The 15,077-nt window shown below is 40.0% G+C and overlaps 1 protein-coding gene across 3 annotated transcripts in view; it reads right to left on the bottom strand.

Moving 5' to 3' along the window:
• Positions 1–448: 448 nt before the first annotated feature.
• Ptprg (protein tyrosine phosphatase receptor type G) overlaps positions 449–15,077 on the bottom strand; it is a 672,889-nt gene continuing 658,260 nt past the window's right edge. For all 3 annotated transcript variants that reach the window (XM_050161098.1, XM_050161099.1, XM_050161100.1), the window contains 4 exons: positions 13,434–13,580; positions 12,410–12,552; positions 5,700–5,835; positions 449–4,763 (listed from right to left, as the gene is read on the bottom strand). In XM_050161098.1, the coding sequence (XP_050017055.1) occupies positions 4,617–4,763; positions 5,700–5,835; positions 12,410–12,552; positions 13,434–13,580 (573 nt within the window). In that variant the 3' untranslated portion in view covers positions 449–4,616. The remainder of the gene's footprint in view (positions 4,764–5,699; positions 5,836–12,409; positions 12,553–13,433; positions 13,581–15,077) is intronic.

Raw genomic sequence — 15,077 nt, 5'->3', positions numbered from 1 at the left:
TAAGCAGTCTCTGCCTACAACAAAGTTTGCTTTCTTTGTGACCAGAGTAACCCCCTGGGCAAGAAAGTGCTCTTGCCTTGACTGCTGACAATATGCTGTCCACATTGTACTGATCCTACGTCTACTCCATGACTCTCCAAGTGTCTTGCTCCGATCCACCCTCTTTCCTAGACAGTAAATGTTCAGAGAGGAAGTTGCTCCCAGCGTGGTTGAGATACTGGTGGACATCACAAAGTAGAGGGGGAATGTTTGACACTAGTGAGACTTTGCCTTGTTTCCTTAGAAAAGGAGGAAGAATACTGGTAAATCAGGGCAAGAGGGTGAGTGACTAATTTGCTTGTAAAGGCCACCGCTGACTTTCATTTCCTACCGTGATGGAGGGCTGCTGAGTGTTAAGGTGATTTGAAAAGGCAAGCGGGATCTCACAGAAATGCTCCATGCTAAGATGTACATCAAAAACCATACTTTATTTTATGTATAGCAATACAATTTACATATTAAATAACACTATAATAGAATGATTTGATATAGTTTAAAACAGAAGGAAAAAGGGAAAATTTCCAGGTTATAAAACCCCTGCCCCCACAGAACAAATCATTTAAAAAAAAAATCACTTTTTCCAAAATGAGTCAGTGCGACACATGTACTCGGGAACTAGTCATGTCTACCTGCTATTGCACTAATGGTTGATGGGATTAAAAAGCAAGCCCGACTTTCACAACCACGGCCTCAAAGGAGGAACACACGTTGGATTCTCTTGGAATGCAAAGATGGCTCTCGCTACTTCAGTACACAGAAGGTCACATATTCACCACGGAAACAAAACATAACAAAACAGAAAACTATGACACAGTTGAAACTAGAAAAGAATTAGCTTTATATGAAAATATAAAATTCTATGATTATATACCAGAGATACAAAGTTCCCAGGAGATGCTTACTCAAGCAACAAAATATTTACAGTTTTAATGATTTTAGCTATTTGGAAAGGAAGTGAAAGAAACAGGCTTCGACATGAAGATGGGATCTTTAGAAACAATGGCTGCTTGCTAGTTTGTTTCAAATGTCCTAACAAAAGAGGAGTCACTACCCCAAATGTTGGAGAGTTACGACATTTTATAAAATTGACTGTCTCCTTTTCTGGAGATGTTTATTTCTTAAAACTCAAGATATTTTTCTTGAAATTAATTATCCTCTGTAGAAAATGCTTCCCTTTGCAAATATTTAACAAAAATACTAAAAACATTTTAACAGCTAAGACAAAAGTAGAGGCCAAATGTCATTATAATTTCTTATATATATATACTTTTTATCATGCCTTCTTTCTAGAGATAAATAAAGCCAATATTGTGTGTGAGTGGTAACTAAGGGAAAATGCAAAGGGTTCTGTGAAAGTACAGCTGCTGTAGAGAAAAAAAGCAGGCATTTTCCCTTCGTATAAAAATTTACTGGCACCATTGGAACAGAAATTTTAGAACACAGGGGTTAAAAATTTTCCAGTGGAACTGTAAAAGCCTTAAGACAACTACATTATGCTTACTTTTTCTTAAATTACGATGCATTTGGGTTTTTTTATTTTTATTTATTTTTTTGCTTAGAATTAGTTATGTGTATCTTTGGTAAGTTGGTATCTATATTTTAATTTTAAATATAGCATATATGCAATTAAGAAAAAGTCACGACAAGGCAGCTGTGCTGTGCCTTTATAAAACAACTCAGGTTACTTACGGATTTCATTGTCCCTCGAACACCATAAGCCCTCTTCCATCTTGAACACTCTACCGGACTCTTCTATTCACAACGGGCTCTCAAAACTTGCACAAAGATTAGGAGAATCACTGAACTAACTGTACTATTCTTGAAGCTCAGAAGGTAACTTATGATAAAAAAAAAAAGAATCATTAAAGATGGTCTCATGGTTTGAGGTACAAGAAACTTTTCTGATGTCTCTAATACATCTCTGATGTCCAGCGCGTCCACCTGACCTAACTTTAACAATTCAGCTTTGTTTGGTGTGTGTCTTTCATTTCCCTAGAGGTAAATCTTACATGCAAACAGCATCTTAGAGACTTACACACTAGCCATATCCCTTCCCTTTGACTGCAAGTGGTTATAACCTTATTATGTACTTAAGCAATGTGCTTATGTCTCAAAGAAAACATCTTTGGAACTCTCTGCCTCTGGAAAGATGCAAAATGTCTTTTGCCAATAACAAAGACTAGTGAAGATACAAAAGGACTGAGGACGGCTGATGGGGACTATCCTTAGTGAAGGGGGTGTGGACCACTTTGGCAAAATGGGCACATAGCAATAGGCTGGAATCTACACGCTTTGATTCAAGCCTGCTGTAGATATGCACAGAGAGCTTCTACCCCGTCTTGATTTTATTTCTGTCGTGGTTGTTTCATCCCCCTCTTTTCTCCTTATTCTCGCACTCACGTAAGAGACAGTCCCAGAGTTGTGGGGAGTATGCAATTCCACAAATCCAATCTCTTGTGTGAATAGCACAGAAAGTAATACTTGCTATTTGTCTTCTAATCAAGGCTGCTTTTATTAAGGGAACATTGTGAGACCATGAACTCCAACTTGAATGTTAATTCCGAAGCATCTAACTGAAGAGCATCGGCTAATATCAGATCTGCGTACAACAAAAAGAATCTGTTTAATTGGCTAGAAAACTCCACAGTCTGAATCTTTTCCTTTCTAGCTCAGCGCTAGAGTTGGAGCGACAGTCAGTCCTTCTTTGAATTGTGCAGAGTGACACCTCTGGTGGGGTCAAGTGTGTATGTGTGTGTGTGCACACACGCATGCGCATGTGCGTTGGTAAATGTGCTTAGTGTGCTATCTGGCACAGACACCTTACAGACCATGTTTAGCCATTCGTGAAAGCCAGGCTCTCAGTTCTCCGTGTGTTCAAAAGCCTAGTTTATCCTGCACAAAGTATCTTCATGGAACTCTTTGGGTCTGGCCCGTGCATAGAAATCCTTGGACTTGGGCTGTGACCCCCTCCTTAGCAGCTCTGGTTCTATAGTACATCCTTGATTAGTTTCAGACAAGCAGCTCACAAAGAACAACGCCTCCTTCCCATTGCAATGCTGCCCCAATAGTGACAGCAGGCGCAGGGTCTCAAGGTAAAGCTTACTGGCATAGTAAGGCCACCAAACCCTGTTCCCTTCGTGGGCCCAAGCTTGGGGGATGATTTTGAGTCTGACAGAAGCTGACCTTCAAAAGGAGACGGGAAAAGGAAGACACGGATCTTGGTGAAAAGTTTAGTGGGACTTGTTTGGTTGAAAACAAACTCAAATGAAATCTCCTAATAATGCTTCCAGTTTTCCCATAATGTACTATGGGCTGAAAGCCATTCCAGCTGGACCTAGGACTTACTGACGACTCTCCCCACTTTTACTGGTGTACATCTGCTCATGAATATCCACAAACCTTCTCATGAAACCTACTCTACAGTGGAGATGTCACCCTTCATTCAAAACTGGATCTTCTCTTTAAAACTCAAATTTCTTCCTCCAAATAAGACTGCTTCAGCTGTAGGAATTTCCCAAATATATTTCCAATTCAATCTTAAGTAGAGTATGTATGTAATGTAGAGATTTATTATGAAACATTTGGCAAAACAATAAAGAAAAGAATGCTGTCTATAGGTAGTTTTTTATTAGATTGCTATAGGAGTAGTTATTAGGGATTTTTTTTGAATACTACATATAAATTTAAATACCTATTTTTTTTTCAGTTGTTGGAGCTACTGTGAGGTATGGTACTATACCAAAAAGTCTTAGAGGAGATTAACTAAAATCCTAAGAAAACTGTACGAAACAGTGCCACCTTTCCGTTGTAAGAGACAGCCCCGATTTTAGGGTGCAGCTACTTCAGAGAGTCAGGATGGAAATAACACACACTGTCCACATAGCTACTGTGAAATCTGTAATACAGAATGATTCTTTATTTTGACACATTTCAACTGTGAATATAACTTGGTAACTAAGAGGAGATGTTCACATGAAGCAACTCTTCAGCCCTCTTCACTTCTTAGTGGATCCCTCAACCATTACACATGGAACTGACATGAACAGACTTCTTAGGGGCTCCCCTCAACCTGCGGTCCTGCAATAGGAAACGACGCCCATCCACTCCATGAAAACAGAAGGCGTATAGTACTGAACGGTGCCTAAAAAAGAGGGGGGCCGAGAAAAAGACAGTGTTGCCTGCTAGAAAAAAATGCAGTCGCTTTAGAATAATAACAAAACTGAGGTTCCTTGTCATAACCAAGACCTTCACTGCACGGAACTAAAGAGGAGCATGTATGTCGCCATGGAATGTCACATCAGGGTTTGCTGTAGTATTAGGTTATAGGCAGTAACACTGATCAGATAGTGCAAACTGGGTGAAGTTGCGGTTCACTGTGTGAAATGAACAGGTGCATATGCTCACTAGGATACCATTAAGACATAAAATGGCAAAAAATAAATATCAAAACTTTTATCAGTGTAAAAAAGTAACCGGGTTATTGTATAACCTAGAGTCTGGCAAAAAAGGCCTCAAAAAAGTTCTGTCTTTACAAGTCTCAGAAGTTTACAAATGAAGTGCCCTTCCCGGGGGTCCAGTCACACCAGAGACTCCATGCTCTCGGCAGGGTCTGATTCTTCTCCGGTCAGCACAGCACCATTTTTGTCCCCTGTCATGGGACCGTTTCCATTTTCTTTAGTGCTGACTAAGCTGAGCATTGCTTTGTAGACAAACTGGTATTGTTCCTGGAAGACAGGAAAAGAACCACGGGTCAGACATTTTATCTAAGACGCAAACACTGATCAGAAATATGTACTAGGAAGGCTGCTTGTTCATTCCCAGCTGCCCAGACCCGAAATAATCACTCAGAAACTATATTATTTAAATCACTGCTTGGCCAACCACTTAAACATATTGCTAGCTAGCTCTTACATCTAGTAGTAACCCATTTCCATTATTTTTTATTTTACCTTGAGGCTCGTGGCCTAGGGCAAGGTTCCAGCTGGTGGCCTGCATCTTTCTCCTCTGGTAGCTCCAATGGTGTCTTCTTGACTCTGCCTTCTTTCTCCCAGCATTCAGTTTAGTCCCCGCCCCCCAGCTTAGCTCTATACTACACTATCACAGGCCAAACAAAGCAGTTTCTTTATTCATTAACCAATAAAAGCAACACCTATACAGAAGGATTTCCCACACCAGAAATATACTCCTAAAAAGCACTCTCAGAGAGACAAGAACAGCAGAAATCTTATTAAGAAACTTTAATGGCAGCCACATGACTCAGTGAGTTCTATACCTTCTTCATATCCTTCTGGTCTAGAACCTGTTTCAGTTTGTGGCTCATAAGATAATGGAATATCCCTATTTTATAACAGTACAACATTCTACTCTTAAGCAAAGTTTTTTTTTGTTATTAGTGGTGGCTTTTGTAAAACTACATTACTGATATTTTGGGCTAGATACTTCTGTGTTGGCAAGAGTTGTCTTGTGTGTGGCACAGTGTTTAGCAGCAGCCTTGGCCTTTATACACTAATTGCTACAGACTTCCATCCAGTTGTGAAAAGCAGGAAGTCTCTAGATATTGCCAGATTTCTCCCGGTCGACACCCGTAGTTGAGAACCCCTGGCCTATGGTACAGATCTGAGGATCATGTGATAGGTTTGACATAGACACAAACTACTTACGATGTCTGTGAATACTCCAGGTCTCATAAGGTTGATCATTTTTGCCACCTGGAAGACATCCACAGCATTTTCGTTCTCCAGCTGCTGGGACAAGGTGGTAAGGGCACATAGCATTCCTGCAGAAACTGCTCCATACCTGGGAAGGAGAAAAGGAGGATGCAATCTCAGATGTATGAGCAGACTGCATGCAGCAGATGCTAAGGACCAGCACGTACTTTCTTAGGAATTAAGTAGGCTTGGTTGGTGCCTATTTCAGAAGGCAAAACTGAATTAGACAGGGGGAGGGATGTAGAAGTTTACATAGAGGTGACATTTTTGCCAATTGCTCTGATAGAAACTCAGCTTGACATCTAATAGGGAACAAGAGGTTCAAAAGCAGACCTGGAAACATTGTTGATTTAGTGTTGCGTAAGTGGTATTACAATAAATGAAAAAAAAAAAACCAATATGAGAAGTGTGACTGCTTCCTATTAGATACACAGAAAGTGCTATAAGGTTGTCAATGATTGTAAGCATATCGAGTGTCCATTTGGTTGTGACCCTAGCCTTAATAGCTGAGCCATATCTCCATCCCTTAATCAGATAAACTGGACTTAAAAAAAATCATTCACCCCATAATGATGTTTTGGCTAACCATAGACTACATTTATGATGAGCCTGAAAGATTGCAGTGCAGTTGAGACTTCCTATTGCCAGTGACATCACACCATAGAAGCATTCTAGCTGAGCACGATGTTTGTGGCAATGCGTGTTTACACTGATGACTTTGATGTCAGTCATATACAGGGAAAGCAGGGGGCTACACTCACACTGCGATGTTTGCACAAGAGAATTTCTATGAGCTCATGGCTATCACTATGTATGAATATATGCGGCTCAATCGGAATCAGAACTTTGTTTTGTTTTTTGAGACAGGGTTTCTCTGTAGCTTCGGAGCCTGTCCCAGAACTAGCTCTTGTAGCCCAGGTTGGCCTTGAACTCCCAGAGACCTGCCTGCCTCTGCTTCTCTGAGTGCTGGGATTAAAGACCTGCACCACTGCTTCTAAAACTAATTTCACATTACATTTCAAAGATCCTGCCTCAGGCCCTCCCTCAAAGTGAACATCACCTGTCCACAGTCTTCCCAAGTGGCATACTAATTGCTTCTCATTTTAAACCTTAAAAGACTTTGGGAAATTGACAGGTGATTAAGAACACCTATTAAGTTCTTAATAGGCTTTTTTTTTGACCATCCCCATTTACTCTTCTGAGCTTCCCTCATTAATAAACTTTGGATACATCTGTTAGGTTTATTTCTTTCAAATGATTTTATAGTATTTCTACTACATGTTTCAAGTCTTTCCCCTTCTTTAGTTTTTTATAAACTTTGTTATGATCATTTTTGTCTCCCTAAAATACAGTCCAGTTTGATATAAATCTAGGGCATCTTTTATTTTGGGGCAGGGGGATTCTGTTTGAGAATTCTGTCTGTGAAGATTTATTTATACCTTCTAATTTTATTTTTCATGTTTCAAGTCTAGGTTACAAATGCCTACTGCTTGCTATGTCTCCAAACCCATATACTGGAAAATTTCATTTCATATTCAAAATACCTGTAAATTTTATGTTCCATTCTGCCCAGTTTTATGGTTATTTTGTAACCAGACTATCAAGGAATAAATAATGTAGTTAGGATTTTTGCTACATTGCATGAATATATGGATGAGTTCAAGGAAAGCCATGCTTTTCTGGTCTTTTAGTTTTTCTCTTCACGAACAGCTTGCCCTTTCTCCATCAGTTTAGGTCACGTGGGCTTCAGAGTTTTTTCTATATCCTTGCACACCGTGTTTTACGTTCATTCCTGGGTTCACAGAGGCTCTGCTTCTCCTCAGAATGGCCTCTTCTTGCGGGAGTAGCTGTCCGTCTTCAGCTGATGCAGACAGACATTAATCGTGTTGACAAAGTGTGCTTGTACAGGCCCACAGCAGAACTCCTGAAACCCTAGTCATCTGCCGGCTCTCGGGTGGGGGGGCTTCGTCGCTCAGTGTTTATTCCTATCTCTGGTGTTTACTGCCTTGGTTAGACTCTGGAATGTTCAGGGTGCCAGCACTGGAAGCAGACATGCTCTTTATGGTCTTTTATGGTCAAGCCACACAAGTTTGGAATAAAAAAGAAAACCATGTATGATGGGTTTCTTGTAAGTGATATCTGGTTAAGAACGATGGCTTATTTTTTTTTGTTGTTGTTGTTTGCTGAAGGTACTAGTGGGGGTAGGAATGATTGTCATTTTATTTCATTATTTATTATAGATGCTTTTCCACTTCTTTTTATCTATCTGTTCATTTTTTTAAAAACCCCTTTGAAAATATCTTGAATTCACCAATACATTTTGGTACTACTTAATTAGTGTTATACTGCTAGGATACTTATTTTCTCATACTATGTAACTCTTCTTAGACTAGATTTTGTTGGATGGTATTTACTCATGTTTTTAAAAAATATGTAAGACTAGCATGTACATGGCAATTCTGGTGCTAACATCCTTCTTTTAATTGAGTTTGTGCTCTTCTCGTTGTACGGTTTCGATGTAGCCTCAGTGAGAGTTTGGGGAGCCCAGGCTCTTGGAGGGCACACTCCCTCCTGCTCACATCTTGGTAATCACTGCTGCGTGGTCTATGTTCTTTCTAGACCACTACATACATGGAGTTGATCTTCCCAATGAGGTTACAATGCTGTCGTCGTCACTTGATGTTGAAGAGGCATATTCAGGCCAGCGAGTCTTATGGTGAGACTATGGCTAAATTTCAGCTGACAAATGTAAGTGGCTTCGAACAGAGATGGGCACAGACCATGCAAGCAACGTCTATTGCCTGCACTTAAAGTTTATTAACATACTGTTGAACATAAACAGTCTCAAATCCTCACTTTATTTTCTTTTAAACGTATTTATTTCTAGCTTTTTAATCAGAGTGTGCTCAAGATACACAGAAGTGCACTCTCACCAGGTCCTGGCTGGAGCTATATCATTCAGCTACACAAACCACCAGCTTGTGGACAGTGTTCTCTAGGCGGTGACTGCTCTTTCATTTCCTGACAGTTCAGACCCGAATAATCACACAGAAACTGTATTAATTACAACACTGTTCGGTCAATGACCCAGGCTTATTTCGAGCTAGCTCTTACATCTTGAATCATCCCCTTTCTATTAATCTGCGTATCACCATGAGGTTGTGGTTTACTGGTAAGGGTTCTCGGCAGCTGCCTGGCATCTCCTTGACTCCAACTGCTCTCTTTCTCTATCTCTGTTCATATTTCTCACCTTGGCTTCGCTCTGCTAAGCTATTGGCTAAAGCAGCTTCTTTATTAACCAATGGTAATAAAACATTTACAGCATAGAGAGGAATCCCACATAAGCCTCCTACCACTTATTTCTTCATTTACACATGTAAATTACAGATGTTTAATTTATACTTAGCTTGTGTAAATAATTTATGGGTGGTAAGAACCTAAAAGAACAAGCTTAAACAGATCATTCTCAGATGTGCTGAAGCTGTAAAAATGGGAGATCTTGTTCCTTCCCTTTTATACCTTCTCTAAATTGTTTCCTTCGTTGTTAGTGTTCACTCCCAGTTTCCCTCTCTCCCTGTCGAGATAACTTGTCATGGGGGAGTCCAGGCTAGTCATGAACTACTGATGCTCCTGCCTCTGTCTCCTCAGAACTGGGGCTGTATATGTCACCTCCCTGGATATCACCATTGTATTTTCCCTTAGGCCAGGTCTGTTTACTGTTAACTCTTTCTTTTTTTCCTTTCCATCCTTTCTGTTTTCATCTGTGACTTACCTATATTTCAGCGGTTTTTATCGGTTTTATTTTCCCCCTAGATTTTAAAGCTAAAAGCCAAGTTTGTTTCTGAACTTCAATAAATGCAGATTGGGCTATGACATTTTTAGGGGAAGTACAGTTTGATTCTTTTAGAAAGTTAATCTTTGATCATTTGTTATTATTTTTTTTTCAGTTTCAATCTTGCTTAAGACATACATTATTTATAAATAATTTCCACATGTAAAAAATTTTAATTTCCCTTAATAGGATTTAAAATCTTATTTAACTGCGGATTTTGAAGATTAATGTTTTGTGGCGAATGCGTGTGGCTCTGTATCTAGTTTCCACACAAGTGGCTTCCACATTTGTGTTTCCACAGACTGTCACTCACGCAGTGCCCCTTGAGTGCACACACGCCTGCGTCAATACTAGGTAACGCTGTGCTATGCAGGGTCTCTCCAAATGCTACTGTTCAAATGGCTCTTAACTGGTTCAGATTTGGAACTCGACTCTTCACTGTCTCCAACACTTTGGCTGTTGCTCTTCTTAGGGTTTTATCTCCCTGTGCGTCGACTTCTGCTCGATCTATGTCAGCCTTACTCATTCTGCCTCCAGCATCTCTCTTTCACTTTTAATGGCAGCATTTTTCACTTTTAGGAGTTAATTTTGTTAACTGGCTCATAGCATGTGTTTGTAATTATTTCATAAGCTCTTCCATTAGCTCTCTAAATATATTATTTCAATATCCATTATGATTGCTCCATTTTTGCTTACTCTTTTTGCTTGTTTGTTTTGGTTGTTTCTCATTGTGCCATCTCCTATTGGATTCTACACTGCACTAAGTTGGACTTATTTCCAAATAGTATTTTCTAAAAAAAAAAAAAAAAATTGTACTTGATTTGATTTTATGAAGGAAACAATTTAACATTTATTTAATTGGTTCTAGTTAAATAATTAAACTTAGGAGTCCTCTCTTCATTTAATCTTAAAGATTAGCTCATGCTAGTCAGACAGAACAGCAAGATGACTGCGGTCTGCTCGTGGAGTATATGCTGGCTCTTCTGTGGGCTGGCTGCCCCTTCCTACCATTGGCTATTGTCGGGGAGGGGTTGTGACAGGGTTTCTCTGTGTAACAGTCCTAGCTGTCCTGGAACTCACTTTGTAGACCCGGCTGGCCTTGAACTCACAGAGATCCACCTGCTTTTGCTTCCCAAGAGCTGGGATTAAAGGTGTGTGCCACTGTTGCTGGATGACCCCTGGCCATTCTTAATACAGATGCTGTTTAGTATTTCCATCAAGGACAGGTACCACACATAATGGTGGTTCTAACTCCTGGCCTAGGGTACATGGGCCTAGTTTGTGCAAGGACACCTGTAATGTTCCCCCATGAAGAAAGCCCTTAATGTCACACTTCCCAGAAGTGTGGCTGACCATCTGCACAATGTGCTGGTACCAAAGTGGCATAAAGCTTGTGGGCATAACCAACCATGATCTGATTTGACTTAAGGTCCATCCATGAGATGGAGCCTGTACCAACACTGCTTGGGTTGGTAAGAACCTGAGACTGGATAGGCCAGCGACCTGGGGGAGGGAGGAAACCAAATACCACTGTTCTGAGTGACGTCAGAGCTTGACTGTAGCCCTGGAGATTCTTTGTGTCTTTTCAGCATTTTTTTCTGCATTTTCCATCTTACACTAGTTCCCATCAATAGTGTGGCTGATGCTAGCTGACACGGACTATACATTTCTCTAGGCTGAAAGCCCCTTCCTCCCTACGTCTGTTTTCCCTGAACACAGAGTAAATGCCATAAATTATGTTCTTGGTAATTTAAAAAAAATATTTATTCATTTTTATGTGCATTGGTGTTTTGCCTGCATACGCATGTTAGGAACTGGAGTTATAGACAGTTGTGAGCCACCACATGGGTGCTGGGAACTGAACCCAGGTCTTCTGGAAGAATAATCAGTGCTCCCAACCTCTGAGCCATCTCTGCAATCCTGTTCTTGGTCATTCTAAGCAGTTATGGGTGTGTTTGCATCAGGAGGAGTAGAGACCAGTCAATGTATTTTGTTACAGAATTTCTTACCAGTCTTCAGTCCTTGATCTCAAGACCGAATTATAATAACAGCTAAACTCTCACTTATTTAAGCAATGTAAGCCATTAGGAATTAAAACTAGAAAACGTTACAGCAGAAGCCCATGCCTGCTACTAATCTTGAGTGACAGTTTGATTACATGTCAAGTAGCTCTGGAAATCTCTATATATTCATGGCAGGCAGTGAACAAGGCAGATGGTCTCTTTGTTTTATATGTATATTGTAACATATATATATATAACTTAACTTTTGTGATCTCCTGGAAAGACCATGGAGATACAACCCAAAGGGTTCTCAGACCACACTTTTGAGACTTATTAAATGAAACTAGCTTAGTTACACAAGAAACCAGTTGTTGTTTGAGTCAAGTGTCTGCTCTACAACCATCTCCAAAGATTTTATGTGCTGTAGGCAACCTGGGTAGGACAGACCAGGATGGAAATGGAACAGACTTGAGCAGGGGGAATACAGCAAGGCGAGAATGCCACGTGTAACTGTTAGGGTGTGCCTGTCCTTGAGTAAGAACCTGCTGACATTCTGATGAAGAACAGAAGTGCAGTAACTTCCCCCTTCTAGAATGCACACTCTAGGGACACTCGGAGCCATGCGAAATTTGACCAATGAAAACACAACCGCAAAGCTGTTGCATATGCACATATACGTGTACATACATACGTATATGTGTGTGTGTGTGTGTACCCTACATGAATAACATGGCGTATCAAAGAGAGAGGGAGGTGTTCCCTTTCAACCTCTGTATGACTCCCATAAGAACAGCACCAGGGTCTAATACACATAATCAGATACATACTCGTCATGGACAATAGTGGGGCCATCCCGGGTTAAGGCCTCTTCCTTAATGACGTTGATCAGCTCAAAGGTACTGCTTATGGGGGCATCCGGGTTAGGCCACTTGGGGCACTGAAAGTGCCGAACTTCTAGTACATAGTCATCCTGCAAGCAACAAAAGAGAATCATAGCTCCTCTCCTCTGGTAGTTCCCATGTCTGTAACCAAATGGCTGGAGCCTGCTCCCTAGAAAGCATCTATCACAGGAAATGCTAAACAGTGTTCAGTTGCCTAAACTGCACGAGACCCACCGGTCATCAAAACACAGCACGCCAGTCAAGAGTAGGCAAACAGAACAAAACAAAAACCCTGTAAGAGACATTCTGCCCACTATCCTAACTTTGACTTGTAACAGAAAAGAAAGAAGAGAGGGCTTAGGTATCATTTAAACTGCTGACACACACGGAATGTCTCTTATCCTTCTAGGAAGAGAGCTATTATATGTGAAAACAGTGTTTATTAAGGTGTCATGGTGTCTTCTTTACACATTGCAAGGCTACAGTCCCGATGTCAAAGCAAGCAGCATTTCTCTGCTGTATTGAATATTATTATTATTATTATTATTATTTTGGTTTTTCGAGACAGGGTTTCTCTGTGGCTTTGGAGCCTGTCCTGGAACTAGCTCTTGTAGACCAGGCTGGTCTCGAACTCACAGAGATCCGTCTGCCTCTGCCTCCCCAGTGCTGGGATTAAAGGTGTGTGCCACCATCGCCCAGCTGAACATTATCTTATACACTGTCTTTATCATTAAGCCCGAAAACCTCCTAGTGTGCACGCTGAACCAGAGTCTGCTGCATTTCATCTACCCAATTGGAAAAGGCAACTATTTGAAGGAAGGAAAAACAGAAATGCACATATTTAAAGTTAGTCTTACTTAAACAGCCGAGCCTCTCTCAAAGGTAGCAAAATCACTTTAGTATATTATTAATTAAAAGAGGATATGGGGCCCACGCTGGGCAATTGCCGAGGAAATGTGGGTTAAGTTACCTGCGTAGCTTCAAGGATAAAGTCATGGATGATAATCTGTTCTTCGTTAGAGAGGCACAGCCTATCTTTGCTGATAAGGGTGACAGTGAAGGCCTCACAGTTCATGGATTCTTCTCGACTTGGCCAGTACACAAACTCGTCCTCGGCCTTTGGGGACCAGGAAAATAAATTATCTTACCGTGTTATCAAATATTTGCTTCTCAGTTTTCTTGCAAACTGACCCATCATGTTTGTCATCTTCCAAACCACTCAACTTACCCTTTAAATTGATTTTATAGAATTAATCCTCCATCTGGCCAGTTTCAATGTTACTGCCGCCTATCACAAATCGCACTTTGGTAATAGCCATTTCATAGCGTCTTTCTCTCATCATAGCAACCCCAACTCTGCTCTGCAGAGGGGGCACAACCCCTTGGTGACAAGTGCTCTCAGCGTATGACAGACATGGCCAAACCACTACAGTGCATTTAGTTTTGTTATTCTACAATCACTTTTATTTATACTTGATGTTACATCATTAGTAATGATGTTTAAAACGTAAGTTTTGTGTATTTTTGAAATATAATACATGTTATAGAAGAGATAATAAAGTTTACCAAAGTCAAGTAACTTAACAGATTATCAATTTTCATATATATACATCTATATGCAAAATATATATGTAAAAATATATTATGTATTACTTTTGTGGCAACGGCTATAGTATCATTTACCATAAATGCTAAGTATACTACAATTTTATTTTTATAATTCTTAGACGGTACATGAACTCTAGATGTCTTCATTCTACAGAAATCTGTAGTTTGTGTCCTTCAGCCTACCCCTGCCCCTGATTACCATCTTGTTAGCTCCATATCTTTTGTGCTTTCTTCGTAGGATTGTAGAATGCTTTCTTCCTGTGTAGGAAGCCTGTGTAGGCTTGTTTAACTTAGCTCAGTGCTCTCTGAGCTCAATCTGTGGTAAAAAGTTGACCTCACTCTTTCCCAGGGCCAGAAAACGTGCCTCTGTATAGACACTGAGGTTGTTTGTCTATTTTGACTGTGGTGCAAAATGCTACAGAAAACACTGGGGTACAGACATGATGCTTATCTTTTTGGCAGGAGTGTGTGCTCAGCAGGTGTTTTATATTTCTTTAGTAACTTGAACAGTATTTTCTGTATGGTTGTATTAGTCTATATTCCAATGTATAATGAGCTGTCTTTCTTTCCTTTTTCTTTAAAGACAGATATAGACCTTAAACATGCTGTAGATAGGCATTTAACTTGCATTCATTTTCCTAACTCTGCCTTCCCAGTGCTGGGTTTACAGCCATGTTGTATGACACCAGCAAGAGTTACTATTCTTCCTTACCAACATTTGCTATTCATTGTTTTTTTTTTTAAGTCACCCCATTTGATAGGAGGGGGCATTTTATACAATGATAGAGATATGAATAATTTGCATTAGTATAGATTTTGCTTTATTGATAGAGATTTAAGGTCAGTTTTGTTATATGTATATGTATTTCTGATCTTTATTAAGGTATTGTGATTGTGTAGTTCATTTAAAAATGTAATGTATATAGGTTGTTAATGGATAATCATTAATAATAGTCAAGTTTGTAGTCATGTTAGGTAGATTTTCTAGATATATAGATATATATTT

This window comes from Alexandromys fortis, unplaced genomic scaffold, assembly GCF_014885135.2.
Source record: "Alexandromys fortis isolate MF-2015 unplaced genomic scaffold, M_Fortis_MF-2015_v1.1 scaffold_123, whole genome shotgun sequence".
NCBI lineage: Eukaryota > Metazoa > Chordata > Mammalia > Rodentia > Cricetidae > Alexandromys > Alexandromys fortis.
This window is presented reverse-complemented; position numbering and strand designations above follow the sequence as displayed.